Here is a 16,506-nt window from a genome sequence, read left to right as displayed (position 1 = left end):
TTGCTGGACAAGATGATTGGTCATCAATATTGCAAACATTTTAAAAAATTAATTTAACTGTAATGACTTGTGCGAAGCTTTAGAGTGGTTTTCATTTAAAGTACAAGTAAGCCTTTCCTTGTTTGCGTAGTGCTGTGTGCCGATAGAGTTGGACAGATGACAAAGACCTACAGTGACATTGACGCCGTCACCCGACTGCTGGAAGAGGTGAGAGACTTTTATTTGCTTTATATTCAAATCAAGTTTATCCACATCAGTAACTCGGTAACCAAGAAGTTCAAAAGTATGAGAATTCCGATGGATTGAAAGGTTGTCCCAAAATGAACAGTGGTCCAGATGATAACAAAAAGTGGACTTTCTCTGAAGGTTTGGTTTGAGAAACTTCTAATCAGGATCATTGGTTTGTATCACATAGGTTTATCATACAATCGGCAGTCATTAATGATTAAGCCAAGGAGTGTTCCATAACAGCATAATCAGGAAGTATCGACATTTCTTGTCTCATCAGCTGTTCTTAATAGTATTAATAGTAATTTAGAATTCATAAAAAATAAATTGTGTTGAACCAATATTTGTGGTCACTTTAACTTGTTACTTTCTTGAGTTTCTCTCTGGGAACTCTCCCAAGTGAATAATAAAACTGTAACTGTAACTCTTTGTTGGGTCCTGTGCAGAAAGAGCGTGACTTGGAATTAGCGGCTCGGATTGGTCAATCACTGCTAAAGAAAAACAAGGCCCTGAGTGAGCGAAATGAACTACTGGAGGAGCAAGTTGAGCACATACGAGAGGAGGTAGGAGTGCGATCTCTCAATGTATCAAGCTCTTTATCGTTCTCAGCATATTTTTCATTTTTAAAGTGCTTTGTGGATTCCATACAAAGCCCTCAAACTACATTTAAAAAAAAAAAAAATAAAATCTTGATTCAAGGATATTCTTGGCAGGATTGTGGAGGAGCTGTAGAGTGTTGGCCTCACTGTTCTGAGGACTGGGGTTCAAATCCCCACCCGCCTGTGTGGAGCTTGCATGTTCTCCCTGTGGCTGTGTGGGTTTTCTCCGGGCACTCTGGTTTCCTCCCACATCTCAAAAACACACATTCTTTAGAAACTCTAAATTGCGATTGGCAATTGTGTGATTTTGACTGCCACTGTTGTCTGTCTCCATGTGCCCTGCGATTGGCTGGCAACCAGTTCAGGGTGTACCCCGCCTCCTCCCTGCTGGGATTGGCTCCAGTACTCCTGCGATCCTCATGAGGATATGTGGCTGAGAAAAAGAATGGATGGATGGATATTCTTCCAAAATCAATAGTTGGATTTGTTAGAATGCACAAGCTCTCCCTTGCTTTTCCGCATCTAGGTATCCCAGCTGCGCCATGATGTATCCATGAAAGATGAGCTGTTGCAGTTCTATACCAACGCTGCTGAGGAAAGTGAGGGGGAGTCGACCACTTCCACACCGTGAGGCCCTTTTTATTTTATTGCATTTCTCTTCTCATCTTCCATCACATCTCAGTATGTTCTCCTAATGGAAGTCTTTCAATGAAAAAAAAATATTCTTCAACAAATGCAGTTTTGGACCGTTTTCAATCGTCTCAAAGCAAGTGGTTTGTAATAATAATCTTTCATAGTTACAGATGACAAGCAAAATGTTGGCAAATCATATCAGTGTGATGCATTGCAATCCCACACCGTTACATAAATACATTTGCTTATCAGTGCAATTAAATTGTTTTTATATAACAAAGTTGTGATGACATTTTCGATATCAAACATAAAAAACAAAACTCCTTTCTATAAATAATATTAAGTACAGTATACTGTGTATAAAGTTTAAGTGTGCAAAGCATCTTTTCAATGGTGGAATTATTAATTCTTGAAATCCCAATTAATTTCATCTCCATTACACTATGTACGTGTACCAAACTTAGTTGCTGGTAAATGTGGTGTTGCTAATTATGTGCATGCATGTTTAAATAGTGTGCGGCCCAGTGAGAACAACGTGCCAACGCCAACTTATTTCCCCCTGGACTCATTGCAGAAGAAACTGAAAGATCTAGAAGAAGAAAATAAATCTTTGCGTTCTGAGGTGCATACACACAAACTCAAAAAAGCTCATTATGTACACCAGTAGTTGTGCAACCTTAGCCTAACTTTCATTTCAAAAGTAAAGTCATGTATTGCTTTTCTAATTTACATGAAAATTATAATTGACTGTAAGTGGATAGTTGCCACTCAACTGCATTGATACAGAAAGTCATGGCAGACAGCTGCCCTCTGGTGGTAGTGGTGGTGCTCATCATTTTTATTTTATTTTTTTTTTTTGCTCCAGGCCAGTCATTTGGAGACAGAAACCCTCTGCTATGAAGAAAAAGAGCAACAGCTGGTCAATGACTGTGTCAAAGAACTTCGTAAGTACTTGAGGACCTCGATTCATAATTTTTTGTGAATGTGGTGCCACTTTGCTACTATGACTGAAGTGAAGCCCTTCTGATGAACGCTTTCTTTTGCTCCCAGGTGTTGCCAACCTGCAAATATCCTCCCTGGCTGAAGAGCTGGCGAGGAAATCTGAGGATGCTTCCAGACAGCAGGAGGAGATCACTCATCTTCTCTCCCAGATAGTAGACCTCCAGAAAAAGGCTAAGATGGTGTGCAGTCCTGCATGCGTTATTTACATTGATCTCATTCATACTTGATATTTATCAGGTTCCGTTTTGTTTTTGCAGTACGCTGTGGAGAATGAAGAACTCACACAGCACCTAGGAGCTGCCAAAGATGCTCAGCGACAGCTCACTGCTGAGGTAAGTTATATTTATTTATATATACTTTGCTTTTCCTTTTCTTTTTTTTTTAATTATTGTTTTCTTTGCCTCTTCACTAGTTGGGTGAGTTGCAGGACAAGTATGCGGAGTGCATCGAAATGCTACATGAAGCTCAAGAGGAGCTGAAAAACCTGAGAAATAAAGCTGCTCCATCTAACACACAGAGACGTTTCCATTCTCTGGGCTTGTTCGCGATGGTGAGAGGATAAAGTCAAGTAGGATAATGTGAAGAAAATGCAGCTTCCTTTCCCTATTTTAATTCTACCAATTTAAAGCTCAACCGACATGCCTGTATACATTTTAAAATATTGTTATGAAAGCTCCATATAATATTATTCACTTCAATCTCTATACGAATAGAAATGAGCGGAAAGAGTGTCATTCATGTCCAAAGTTGCTGAAGTCTCAATCGACATCACAGTGGCAGCCATATTGCTTGCAACGCCATTTACAGGTGTCACACTGGGGCAGTTGCCATTGAGTAGACTCTGCCACCTGCTATGGGAGAGAAACAACAAAGATTTTCCGACGCCCCTTCTGATTCGGAAGCTCTTTTCAAAGAAGAGAACATCTCACAATCAAATGAAGTGATCTGGGCAGTTATACCCTATCGTTTCGAGCCATATTTAGATGATATGCGGATCACTTCTCACTAACAACAGTATGTTTGACAGCATGATAGCGTACTTGGGAGGACCCATGCCGGGCTAAACACCGGTGGCCATGGCCTTATGACGCGGATCTTTTGTTGCTTCTGAGAGGATTACGTCCCCCCAACTATTATTTTTTTTAATAGCTCTATACACACCTACCTGTCATTTGGAACCCAAGAAGCTCTTGTCCTTTGCACCTGTGCAATCCATTTTTCACGACGAACCGGGTCTTTTGGAAACTTATGAAGGGTAAATCCATCCTCCCGAGTGTTCGAGCAATATCCAGCAATACAATGAGACAGCATTTTGCCCAACACGCAGGATAAACAGCTACTTTCCCACCTGTAAAACTGGTGTTAAACACATGAAGCTGCCAATGTGGGAATCTGGAAAAAAATGTCACTTCCTGCTTCTTCTCCAAAACGAATGGTTCATGAGGATTTTCATGGTGGGAGCTACAAAAATCCATATACGATATCATCGTGACGTGTGGTGAAAAAATGGATGGGTCCATTTTGCGTCACTTTTTTTCATTAAAATCATACTAAAAAGCATGCTTTATATGTCAGTATTATATTATATATATTCTATTAATGTGATCTTTAAAGCATAATATACAATGCATGTCTTTTTTTTTAAGCACATTGATTTTTTTTTGTTGTTTTTTTTTTTGTTCTAGGACTCTCTGGCAGCTGAAATAGAGGGCACCATGAGGAAAGAACTACAGATGGATGACCCAGATGTGGAGGAGCTAAGGTACAATTAGAAACCTGTTTTGCTTCAAATGCTAACCATAATTGGTTGTTTTATCAACTTTTCCGTGTGATTTTCACATTAGACTGCAGCCAAAACGTGTGTTCCAGACTGTGAAAAACCTCAACCTCATGCGTCAGCAGCGTTCGTCGCTTGCCCCCTCGCCCCTCAACATCCCGGGTTCCAATCAGTCATCATGCATCGCTTCGGGCCGCTCCAGCAGGGTGGGCACACCTCGCTCCAACTCTATGTATGGCAGCGAAACAGGAAGTGGAATTATGATGGACAACAGAAGCAGCTGCATTCTGGAGACACCAGATAATGGGTACGAAGTATTTCATTTGTAGGAAAGGATTCAGTTACTCATTATTTGGATTTTTTTTATCCATACCATTCAGGTCGTATTTGGGTTGATGCTGCAATGTTCAGAGGGTAGGGTCAATATAGAATGTTGTGAATGGGGGGGGGGGGGGAATAATATCGTATACAAGCTGCTATGATGTGGAACTTTTTTTAAATCCATTCTTTCTGAGTTATGACAGAACTTGGGGGGTAGGGAATCCACAAATCCTCTGAAAAAGTAAGCGTAGATGTTATTACATACTTTAATTTAGTAATGACTGATGTACCTCTCTTATGTCATTGTGATCAGTAGCCTCATTGATTGCAACGGCACTGTCTGTTTGTCCAGATCCGAGGACTCGAACAAGTGGCCCCCGGGAGCTCCAGGCACCCCTGGCAGTCAGGATTTGGAGAGAGCCCTGCGGCGTCTGTCCCTACGCCGTGACAATTACCTCTCAGAAAAACGTTTCTTTGAAGAGGAGAGGGAGAGGAAGTTGGCTTACTTGGCCAAAGAAGAGGAGAAAGGAGGTAGTGAATGTAGTGGAGGCCTTGGAACGCCATCAGAGAGTCTGTTCTCACTCTGCTCACATCCGTCGTTGGGAAGCGCGTGGTCGGGATACTCGTTCACCGCCAGATCCTACCTCCCTGAGAAGCTGCAGATTGTCAAGCCGCTGGAAGGTGATTATTCTTGTCAGAGTCACAATCCGATCACTTTACACAATGAAAATGCTCAAAAATTCCATGGGATCCCATCAAACTAACTTGGTCACAAAATAAAAGCAATCAAATTCAGAGTCCGTTAGATGATCAATACCTGATTTCACCTTACAAGTGCCCAGAAATTACAATGGATCTCAAATGTGGTTCAGGTCAGCCTCCATCTGGCCTCACAGTCTCACCCTTGACCCCTGAATGTAGTCGGCGGTCTGCTGGAGGTGTCAGAACAAGAAGGCAGTTTGAATTTGCAGCATTCCTTCTACTTCTCTGGCACACACAACTAAACTGTTGCTTTGAAACATGAGCATGCAATCACAGTCATCTTTACCTTTCAATGGATTTAAAGAACATTTTCTTAACACTATATTTTGCACTTTGTACATTTTAAAACACCAAACACAGGCATGGACTACATTGAGTTTTTCTATTGAATTTATATTGGCTATTTGTTTTGTTTTTCCTCTATCAAGCTACACAAAGATAAATATGATTAAATGGCTTAAAATATAATAAGGTAATTACATGAAAAATAAATGGTCTGATGAATAATGGAGGGAGACACCTAATTGAAAGATGTTTTGAAATTGCAGTCTAGTGCTTTTTCAGAATCATACTGTGTAGATTGGTGCCATCTAGTGTTTACCATTTATTTCTCATCAAACCAATACTCCAAAATGAGCAGGCACTGAATGATTTAACATATGCTTTGTTGATGGGTGAAGGTCAAATGATATTTACTAGTCGCATTTAGGGGAATAAAGAGTACAAATTGTTTATTTAGCATTTGATGTGCCTTTCCATAAGTTTTCGAAAATTGTCTTTTATAACATTAATTCCCTTCTTTGCACGCTGTCCTTTTCAGTCCACCTTTGAACATTTTTTTGCCCTCCTTTTTCTGTTATGCCATTGTTTTTTGTGAAAGATTAATAAAATTCTCCTAATTTTCCTCACCTTACTTTCTTTTCATTAAAGTTTTGCATACTGACATCCTTTAAATTTGTATGTTTGTGCTACATGTACAAAGTGTTCATTACAGCCATGTGTGTGTGTGTGTGTGTGTGTGGTGTGTGTGTGTGTTGTGTGTGTGTGTGTGTGTGTGTGTGTGTGTGTGTGTGGTGTGTGTGTGTGTGTATAGATAGATTTTTTTTTTTTTTAAAAACATACTCTACCAGTCTGCTGGTATGGAATATGTTCTTCACTGTGTACCTGGATGTAGATATATTTAAAACTACTTTCACACAGATAAATATGGCATGACATTTAGTGTAACCATGTTATATGTAAATTGAATCTCCATTCATATTTGGAATATACACCAAAATTTAAAGTATATGCTGTACTATGCATTGATATAAACATGCAGCAATGATTGTTGTTACTCTTACACTCATAAGAGTATGTTGGGAGATTTGGTGTTTTTCACATTGTTTTAAAAAAAAAAAATGGGTGTAAGTTGTTTAATACAAGCTGAGCAAAAAACGAGATCAGGTGGGAAAATTAATTGAAGTATATATTTGTTTACAAATGTCATAACTTTTTATTATCTTTTCTTTGCCCCAGGTTCTGCGACACTCTATGCATGGCAACAGTTGGCTCAACCTCATATGGGTGCGTTGCTGGATGATCGGCCTGGTGTAGTCACAAAGGGCTTTCGGACTTTATCACACGAGCATGATGAAATGGATGCTTGGCAATTGGACCAGCCAGAAGAGGACGAAGTCTTGAGCGAATCTTGTGCAGGCTTGTCAGGAGAGAGCTTTTTGGACACTTTGTACTGCAGTTCTCCGCTTTCAGTCTGTCGCAGTAAAACTATCAAAACTGATGCCAGTAATCCATCAGAAACACTGCATGGAGAAAGGGAAGCGACACTAGAGAAAATTCAAGCAAAAGATGTCATTCCTTCTGCGAGCCCACCGACCTCTTCCCCAACACTATCTTCGTCTGAGATGAACGGGCATGTGGACTTAAAAGAACTCTGCACACCGGACCACTTGCCTGGTGAGGTAGCCTCTTAGCTGGTGTAACTGAGTCTCCCCCCCCGCCCCCCCACCCCTACCCTGAGGCTGGTGTAACTGAGTCCCCCCCACCCCCACCCCAACCCTCCATTCCCCACCAAGGACCTTGGCGCATGGGGTTGTCGGGATGGGAGCGTAGTCTAATGGTCAGGAAAGGAGCATTCAGGGAACGACGGACACCTCCACATCTCAGTGTGACACTCCACCCCGTCTTGCATGGCCACACTCATCTGCATACATCAGCACATCTCTCCATCCCACCTGCAGTCCAGATGTGTGCTGTCATCAAACACCATCAAAACAGTACTTGTATTTTTGTAATTTACAATATATTTATTCACTTCAAGACCTAATTCGTCACTTTTTTTTCTTGCCATGGGAACACTGTGTTTCAACCAGTTTGCCTCTGTACTCACTGGTTGCAGCATTGGGTGTACTGTTAGGCTCTAATAAGCCTAATACCAGAGCTGTATAGCAAATGTAACTTTTAAAAAGCTTTTCGCTTCAGCCCTAAGCTTTTCGGTCAACTATATTAAATATATTTTTGTATTGTGAGGATAAGATGCTCCTATAATAGCTGGATTATGGATGGATTGGATCAAATTTTGTGTACATTCATAAAGATGGCCAAAGTAAATAAATTTCACTTAAATTAAAAAAATGATAATTCCCATGATTGACAGAATGTTTGTTTTATTTTGGTTGTGATGGGGGTTCACTTCATCACTGTTTATATTTTAATTGGAAGGGTTCATAATTATTAATCCTGTGGGGGAAATTATTGTATTCTTTAATTGTGTCAAAGTCCATGCTTTTCCATTGTGGTGACAATGCCAGTGCCCACCAACATGCCCATTTTGAGTTATTCTTACCTGAACTATCTTTGAAAAGCACACAGCTTTTCTAGCTCAAAATGTCATTAATTTGTGAAGGTAGACCGACTGATGTGACCAGTGAAAGTTTGTTTATATCCTTTTCAATGGTGGAACAAAAAGTATCTCAAATATGAAACTCTTAAGGTGTCGTTTGAGCATACTAACTTCAGTCCAGCTCGCTTTTGAACAGTGCAGCTTAGTATCTATTGACTCTGTAAAGTCCCCAGTACGCAGACACCGCTCATAGTCATGTGAGCTCATATATCAGGTGTCATTATAGAGCAGCTGTCTAAGTCACATGAAAGTACGGCACTCATTGCTGGGTAATATTGGCGTTGACCTTGTAATTTTCTCTGTGGGTTACCTCACAGCCCAAGTACAGTGCTTGATCCTGATCCAAATACAGTGGAACCAATTTATTACTGTACAATACTGTTCACCCCACACAGAGGAAAATTCCCAAACAGAAACAATTTAACAAATGTTGATTAATCTCCTCGAACCGATCACCATAATAGTAATTTATTTTCTCCTCATTGTGGCTTTTCTTTCTGCATTAATTAATGGCAGTACACAGAAGTGTATGCTGCAAATAATTTATCTCATTTTCATTTAGGACAGGACACATGACTTGAAAGTATAAGTATAAAGCGCTACGATAAATGTTAAAAATAGTACTTTCCAAAGATGCTGCTGCTTTTGCTCTGGGTTTCTATTGTGAATGTTGGGCCTTTCTCACAACTTTGTGTACTATTTTGGTGATTGCACTAATTATGTTTCTTAATTTTGATTCTAACATCTTTCCCCTGGATTCCACCCCGACCCCTCCTTTCCTCTTTTCTCTTAAGTTAACTTCCCAGGCAAGTGTATGTCCCACACTAGCTCCACCTACACGTTAACCACCTGCAGGATTCTCCACCCTTCTGATCAGCAGACCTCCATGTCAACAAGGTAAAACAAAAGCTAAATTACTTGAAAGTGTGATGTAATCGATCTCTTATTAGCACCTCTTATTGCCAAAGCCTTCAATCTTGCTTACCTTCTCACTGTGATTTTATTGGTCCTGGCAGATCATGTGTTGAGGAAGAGGAAGTGGAATTGTATCATATGGTTGTCATGGCTGGCGTAGACCAGCACCAATGAGTGCAGCTGCTTGTTTGCATGTTGGGTGAGGGAAGGCATGGTTGTATGTTGCTGTGTGATTGTGGCCTCAAAATATGTTGAAATCCAACAGGTAAAACATTCATGTTACACCTGCACATCTGACTTTGCCTCCCCATGCTACCTGTCAACAATTTGATAACTAACAAATCATAAATGGTTTTATGTCATCCAAGCAGTCACTAACTGTTGTGATTTGAACTACAATGCCCTTTAGTTATTGATGGAAACAGTAAATACAAGAATCTGTTGTATAATGTGCTTTTTTTTTTTAAATCTTCAAAAGCCAATAGTGCACATTATACGTAAGTATAGTAAATGGTAAATCCTTTCACAGTGAGATGCGGTATACAAGTAGATATGTTTTTGAAAAACCATGAATTAGCTTTAAATCCTGTCATTTATATATTTAAATATTTAGGTTCACATTTAAAATGTTATTCATCTACCCTTTTATTGTGTGTAAGCCTCTGATTCACCCTGGTTTTGACACTGGAGTTTTACTATTAATACTAAGGTTTAGATGACACGCTGTGGCGACCCCGAAAGGGATAAGCCGAAAGAAACACACACACCAGATCTTTCATAAGGTATATTACACAGCAACTGTACGGAGGTATTTTCCATCTCCCACATGCCCAACATGGCTCAAACAATGTGCTGAAAGCTAGAAAGTTCATGTGCCTAGATAACGCGTTCATTCCACGTGCAAGATAATAAAAACTACTTAAGACACAACAAAAGCTGCAGAGAGAAATAAATGCCTACAAGTTAAATTAACATTCACAATATTCCAACTATTAATGAGATTGAGAGACCATCTGATTTAAAACAACATTTTAACAACTGTAAATGGTGCTTGGGATACTGGGAGAATTCTTTTAACAGAAAGCCACCATGGTGATGTGAACAATCACATTATTGTAAAAATAAGGCGCTGCGTTATTATGTCCAGTGATGCTCTCGAATCTTATAAAACAATGACATAAATGTCAGTCTGCACACGTTTATCTGGATCCTCACCTATTGTAATTGTAAACTTTATCCTTGATGCATGTATCTTTTGTGTATTACTTTATCTGTTGTAATATTTTGTTCTGTCAAAATGACTGCAAAAATGTCTTTTCATTAACAAAGCCAGTGATGACTAAAGCCTTTGCAAAATGCAGGATAAATAAGGAAACATTAGCTACTTTGCAATCAGAATCGTTCTTCTTCTAAATGTATCTGTTAACTTGCCAGAGTGTAATATACTGCATGAATAATGGAATTCTGGCCAATCCCCTTTTGGCTTAACCAAAGTATCTAAACCATTAAAAAAAAAAAAAGTGAATACAGTCAATATACTGGAATCTTGGGCTAAAATGACTGAAGTCCTTTACATGACTGGCGCTGCCTAAGCAGCATAAGATGTCCTCATTCTAGTGCCTTGGTTATTTTGCAAGAGGCTATGAAGTAGGCAGACCAATGGCTCAGCTGGATGGAACTTTCTACAAGCTACTTACTCTGTTTCCTCGTAAGCGTAAGTGGTTAAACTCCTTCAGTTGCCAAAAAATGTGAGGGAGGATGATAGGAATTAAGAGAGGCTGCCTGAAATAGTCATCTACTGACACCTGGGTCAACTCAATCATCTTACACTGAGATGTTCAACGTTCGCAGGTTGAAGTGTTTGTGTTTAACTAACAAGTTACAGTTTGATTAATACTGTGACTAATTTCATATTTAGTGACATTACCTCTATTCAACCATCAAATATTGATCTTGTTATTGCTTGTTTCTGTCCCTGCATCCATTCTACTACACCCATCCCTGTCCCCCTTCCACCGTCATTCTTCACTACAGCTCAGCGCTCTCCTCTTGTCAGAGCAGTACATCATCTACTCCAGTAGTCTTCTCTGCTCCACATACACCCTCTTACACCCCCTGCTGCACACCTCGCCGCCTCTCCTTGTCCCAGTCCCTGGCTGAATCCTCCACCAACCTTCGAGACCCCACCAAGACCACCAGCACTTCGCTAGGGCTCGGACGCCTCCTGCTGGAGCACGGGATCTCTGCGTCAGTGTATGACCCGAGCAGCTGGGATCGAGGATCCGTGAGAGGAGAACAGCTAACATCCAGTGACACTGTGGAGTGGAATGATGGCAGACTGATGATGAAACGCCCTAACACCCTCTTCCTGCTCCAGCCTTCCACTCCTCCAAATTCTCCCCGCTCTTGCACTAAATCTGCCGCCGCCTGCCCAGATTTTCAGTTCAGTCCCTCAGATGATGACCCACTATGTTTTGATTCTTTCCTAGCTTCTAAGCCGGCGCGCATCATCCTGAGGGAAGTCCTAGGTGAGGCAGAGAGGGAGCGAAGTGGCCAGACTGATAAAGAAAGTCAAACAGAAATGATAAACCTGAAACTCGTGGAAAAACTGAAAAGCTTCCACACCCTTCCACCTCACACCGCTTCCATTGCACCTGCGAGTAGTCTGATAGCTCCATTCTGCCCTACTGGCTTCGGGAACACTGCTCTGGGTCTGAACACAGGACTGAGGAGGAATAGAAGCTATCCTGCTATGGTAGGAGCCAGTATGGCTATGAAAGATCCAGGAGGTCCTCATACTACCGACATCATCATACCACATTTAGTGCAAGTCCCACCAACGCAACCAGTAGTGCACGTACACGAGACACAACAAACACAAACGAATCACACCTTAACAAAGACACAGGACACTGTCTCATCACTGACAACAAAACAGACACAAGCCACATCCAAGAAAATGCTGCAAGACCTTTGTAGCAAAGGAGAGTCGTGATAAAATCTCTTCATAAACAGTATAGCAAATCTGTTCATAAAATCTGAGATCAGATACTGCACCTTACAACAGTATGTACAGTGTAAGGTCCATTCTGTAAGCCTACACTACCCTGAGAAATCATTTCCTTAACAACAGTAATTGGTGTCAATATGAAATTGTGGTGAATGAAATCGTGTGGGCCATTTCCTGTGTCTTTTTTTATCATAAGGATGTTGCCTTCCCATGTGCATCGATGCAGGTGCTGGTCATATAAGTAGAGTCTCATGTAAAAGTTATTTCAGTAATTTCATTCAAAAAGTAAAAATTGTATATTATATACATTCATTAGACACAGACTGTTATATTTCAAAGGTTTCTTTTAATTTTGATAATTATAACTGGCAAACGGTGAAAATCCAGTTCAGTATTCCAGAAAATTAGATTACTACTTAAGAGCCATACAACAAGATAAATACTATATATTTCTAGGAATGTTGACCACCTGAAAAGTATGAACATAAGTATGAGAATATAGAGCACTCAGTACTTAGTTGCGGCTCATTTTGCCTGAATTAATGTAGCAATGTGGCGTGTCACGGAGTCGATCAGTCTGTGGCACTGCTCAGGTGTTAATGAGAGCCTAGGTTGGTCTGATATCCCTCCATCCATCTTCTACCGCTTTTCCAGGTCGGGTTGCAGGGGCAGTAGCTTCAGCGGGGATACCAAGGCTTCCCTTTCCCCAGCCACTTCATCCAGCTCTTGCATAAGAGATCCCAACACATTCCAAGGCTAGCCAAGAGACATCATCTCTCCACTGTATCGTGGGTCGTTCCTGAAGTCTCTTTCTGATGGGACGTTCCCGGAACACCTCACCAGTGATGTGTCCGAGTGGCGTCCAGATCAGATGCCCCAGCCACCTCATCTGGATCCACTCAATGTGGAGGACCAGTGGCTCGACACTGAGCCCCTCCCGCATGGCCAAACTTCTCACCCTATCTCTAAGGGAGAGCCGGACACCCTGCGGACGAAACTCATTTCAGCTGCTTGTATCCGGGATCTTGTTCTTTCGATCACGACCCACATCTCTTGCCGCTAGGTGATGGTAGGAATGTAGATCGACTGGTCAATTGGGAGCTCCGCCTTTCGACTGAGCTCCCTCTTTACCACAATGGCCCGATACAAAGTCCGCATCACTGCAGACGCTGCACCAATCCACCTGTTGATCTCCCACTCCATTCTTCCTTTACTCGCGAAAGAGACCCCAAGGTACTTGAACTCCTCCACTTGGGGCAGGATCTCATCTCTGACCTGGAGAGGGTGGCCACCCTTTTCCGACTGAGGACCATGGTCTCAGATTTGGAGTTCCTTATTCTCATCTCAACCGTTTCACACAAGGCTGCAAACTTGACCGTTGGAGATCATGTTTTGATGAAGCCAACAGAACCACATCATCTGCAAAGAGCAGAGATGCGATACTGAGGTCACCATACCAGACAACCTCTATGCCTCGGCTGCACCTACAAATTCTGTCCATAAAAGTTATAAACAAAATCGGTGACAAAGGGAAGCCTTGATGGAGTCCAAGTTTCACCGGAAACGAGTGCGACTTATTGCCGGCAATGCGGACCAAACTCTTGCACCGATCGTACAGGGACCGATCAGCCCATATCAGGGGGTTCAGTACCCCATACTCTACAAGAATCCCCCATAGGATTCCACGAGGGACACGGTTGAATGCCTTTTCCAAGTCCAGAAAACATGTGGACTGGTTGGGCGGACTCCCATGCACCCTTGAGGATCCCAGTCTGCCAATCCTGAGGCGCTGTCCCTGATGTCCACGCGATGTTGGAGAGGCATGTCAACCAGAATAGCACCACAACATCCAAAGCCTTTAGGAACTCCAGGGGAATCTGATAGTGGCCTTCAATTATTCTGCATTGTTGGGTATTATACCATCTTCCGCTTCACAATAGCTGATAGCTTTTTTTTTTTATTTTTTTTTAATGGGGTTGAAGTCCGGCAGGCTTGCTGGTCACTTAAGAAATGGGATAACATGGTGCTTAACCCAAGTACTGGTAGCTTTGGTACTGTGTGGAGGTGACAATTCCTTTTGGAAAATGAATTCTGCATTTCCATAAATTTCTCCAGCAGCAGGTTCCATAAAGTGCTCTAAAACATCCTGCTCGACTGCTGCATTGACCTTGGATGTAAGGAAACATAGTGGACCAACACCATGGCATGTCATGGCAGCCCAAACCATCGTTTCCTGTGGAAACCTTACACTCTACCTCAACAAGGTGCACTCTATTGCCTTTCCTCCCTTCGACACACTCTGGGACCTTGATTTCCAAAGAACATGTAAAATTGTCTTTCCTCAGAGAACGAAACTTTGGACAACTCAGTCCTTTTTGTCTTTAGCCCAGGCAAGACACTTCTGATGCTGTCCTGTTTAAGACTGGCTTGATGCAAGGAATGTGACAGCTTGCGTACGTCTGGGCATTGTGATTCTTGAACCACTGACTGGCTGCAGTCCACTCTTTGTGAATCTACCCCACGTTTGAATGGGTTTTGTTTCACAATCCTCTCCAGTGTGCAGTTATCCCTTTTGCTTGTCCAGTTGTTTTTATTTTATTTTTTTATTATTTACCACATCTTTTCCTTCCCTTCGCCTCCATTAATACGCTTGGACACAGAACTCTGTGAACAGCCAGCATCGGCTCCTTGTGATAAGTGTCCGTGGTTGTATTTTGTAATCCACTGAACCAGACTGAGAGACCATTTAAAGGCCTTTGCAGGTGTCTTGATATGAGTAGCTCATTAGAGTGTGGCACCAGATGTCTTCATTATTGCACCGCTCCACATTGTTGTAATTTTCTGAGTTTCTCAATTTGGAATTTAGTTTTCAGTTTTCATCAACATGAAAATAAATGAGCACTTGAATTACTGTACGTCAGTCTGTGTGCAATGCACGTATACGTAATACAAGATTCACTTTTTAATGAAATGACAGTTCAGTATATTCTAGTTATATGACCAGCACCTGTATGTGCAATATGATATTCAAATACAAAGCCGCCACTCAAATCTAACTCAAACTTTTTATTTTTGTTTCATTTTCCCCTTTTTATCCGCTGAACTTAAACAATTGCACCAGCTGTAAAAGGAAAGATGTAAATGTCCATACTGGCCTGAATATAATTAATGTGTAGCACCGATGAGATTAAAGTGCCAAATGAGTTGTTTAGGATCCTAAAATGTTGTTGTTCTGTTTAAGTCTACTAACCGTCCAGCAGATCAAGCATCAATCAAAGTACTTGTCTGCAGTTTGATTGTAGCTTGGCTTCATTCTCCATAAACTTGTAAATATGACAAAGATGTTGAGATGGATTGGTTTGTTAAGCCTCTGCCCCTGTGTGTTGAATTGTACCTTTTTTTAATTCAGTATTTTATTCAGGCCACTATGGTTGTTGCTAGTATATACTTGTCACATTGTCGTAAAAATGTTTTGCACATATTAACATTTGTTTGCCATTGGGGGGAAAAAAAGCATACTTATAAATGTATGAGAGCAAGTCAAAACCTAATGAACAATTGCACTTGATTTTTTTTTTTTTTTTTTTTATTTTTTTTTTTTAAACACTTGTCGGAAGGTTTAAGAAAAAATGTTTAACCTTTTCCTTTTCCCATCAGCCATTTTTGAAATTCTTGAATTTCTCACTTTGGAACAGAAACCACCACCATATATTTTTAACAATGGTGACTCATCTTTGCTCCTGTTGTTGTCATGGAAGTCACTCAAAGCACCCCCTTATTTTCCCCTTTGATCTTGTACACCCACTTTTTTGACTGTTGTAGCCTAATGCAGCTTCTCCTTAGAACCTCTGCAACCTTCTGATAAATGTTCAGTGGTACTTACTCTTTCAACGCAGGAAGTTAAATCAAACCTCTCTGCTTCTGACCGGCATCAAACGTTATTTGTAAAACAGCAGACGGAAAGAGGATGGGCTTAAATAAAACAGTTTTGAAATAAACCTTCATAAAGGTCACAAAGGTGCTTTAGCAGGGAGGCCCAGACTTCCTTCTCCCCAGCCACTTTATCCAACTCTTCCGTGAAGGTCCCGATACATCCCAGGCTACCCGAGAGACTGTAGTCTCTCCAGCGTGTCATGAGTCGTCCCTGGGGTCTCTTCCCAGTGAGAGGTGCCTGGTGTCCGGTAGACATCCGGATCAGATGCCCTAGCAATGTCATCTAGCTCCTCTCAATGCGGAGGGGCAGCGGCTCAACTCCGAGCCCCTCCCACATGGCCTACCTTCTCACCCTATCTCTAAGGGAGAGCCTGAATACCCCGTAGAGGAAAAGCATTTCAGCTGCTTGTATCCGGGATCTTGT

At 41.4% G+C, this 16,506-nt stretch overlaps 1 protein-coding gene across 2 annotated transcripts in view; it reads left to right on the top strand.

Annotated features, from left to right (window-relative positions):
* LOC133500520 (trafficking kinesin-binding protein 1-like) overlaps nucleotides 1-15,733 on the top strand; it is a 47,292-nt gene extending 31,559 nt beyond the window's left edge. For both annotated transcript variants that reach the window (XM_061819287.1, XM_061819288.1), the window contains 14 exons: nucleotides 131-207; nucleotides 675-791; nucleotides 1,354-1,454; nucleotides 1,974-2,082; nucleotides 2,326-2,404; nucleotides 2,511-2,641; nucleotides 2,720-2,794; nucleotides 2,875-3,012; nucleotides 4,148-4,224; nucleotides 4,307-4,546; nucleotides 4,913-5,241; nucleotides 6,841-7,278; nucleotides 9,019-9,121; nucleotides 11,174-15,733. In XM_061819287.1, the coding sequence (XP_061675271.1) occupies nucleotides 131-207; nucleotides 675-791; nucleotides 1,354-1,454; nucleotides 1,974-2,082; nucleotides 2,326-2,404; nucleotides 2,511-2,641; nucleotides 2,720-2,794; nucleotides 2,875-3,012; nucleotides 4,148-4,224; nucleotides 4,307-4,546; nucleotides 4,913-5,241; nucleotides 6,841-7,278; nucleotides 9,019-9,121; nucleotides 11,174-12,134 (2,975 nt within the window). In that variant the 3' untranslated portion in view covers nucleotides 12,135-15,733. The remainder of the gene's footprint in view (nucleotides 1-130; nucleotides 208-674; nucleotides 792-1,353; nucleotides 1,455-1,973; nucleotides 2,083-2,325; nucleotides 2,405-2,510; nucleotides 2,642-2,719; nucleotides 2,795-2,874; nucleotides 3,013-4,147; nucleotides 4,225-4,306; nucleotides 4,547-4,912; nucleotides 5,242-6,840; nucleotides 7,279-9,018; nucleotides 9,122-11,173) is intronic.
* The last annotated feature ends 773 nt before the right edge of the window (nucleotides 15,734-16,506 follow it).

Source organism: Syngnathoides biaculeatus, chromosome 5 (assembly GCF_019802595.1).
Source record: "Syngnathoides biaculeatus isolate LvHL_M chromosome 5, ASM1980259v1, whole genome shotgun sequence".
NCBI classification, from domain to species: domain Eukaryota; kingdom Metazoa; phylum Chordata; class Actinopteri; order Syngnathiformes; family Syngnathidae; genus Syngnathoides; species Syngnathoides biaculeatus.
Note: the sequence above shows the minus strand (reverse complement) of the source record. Positions and strands in the feature narration are given on the sequence as shown.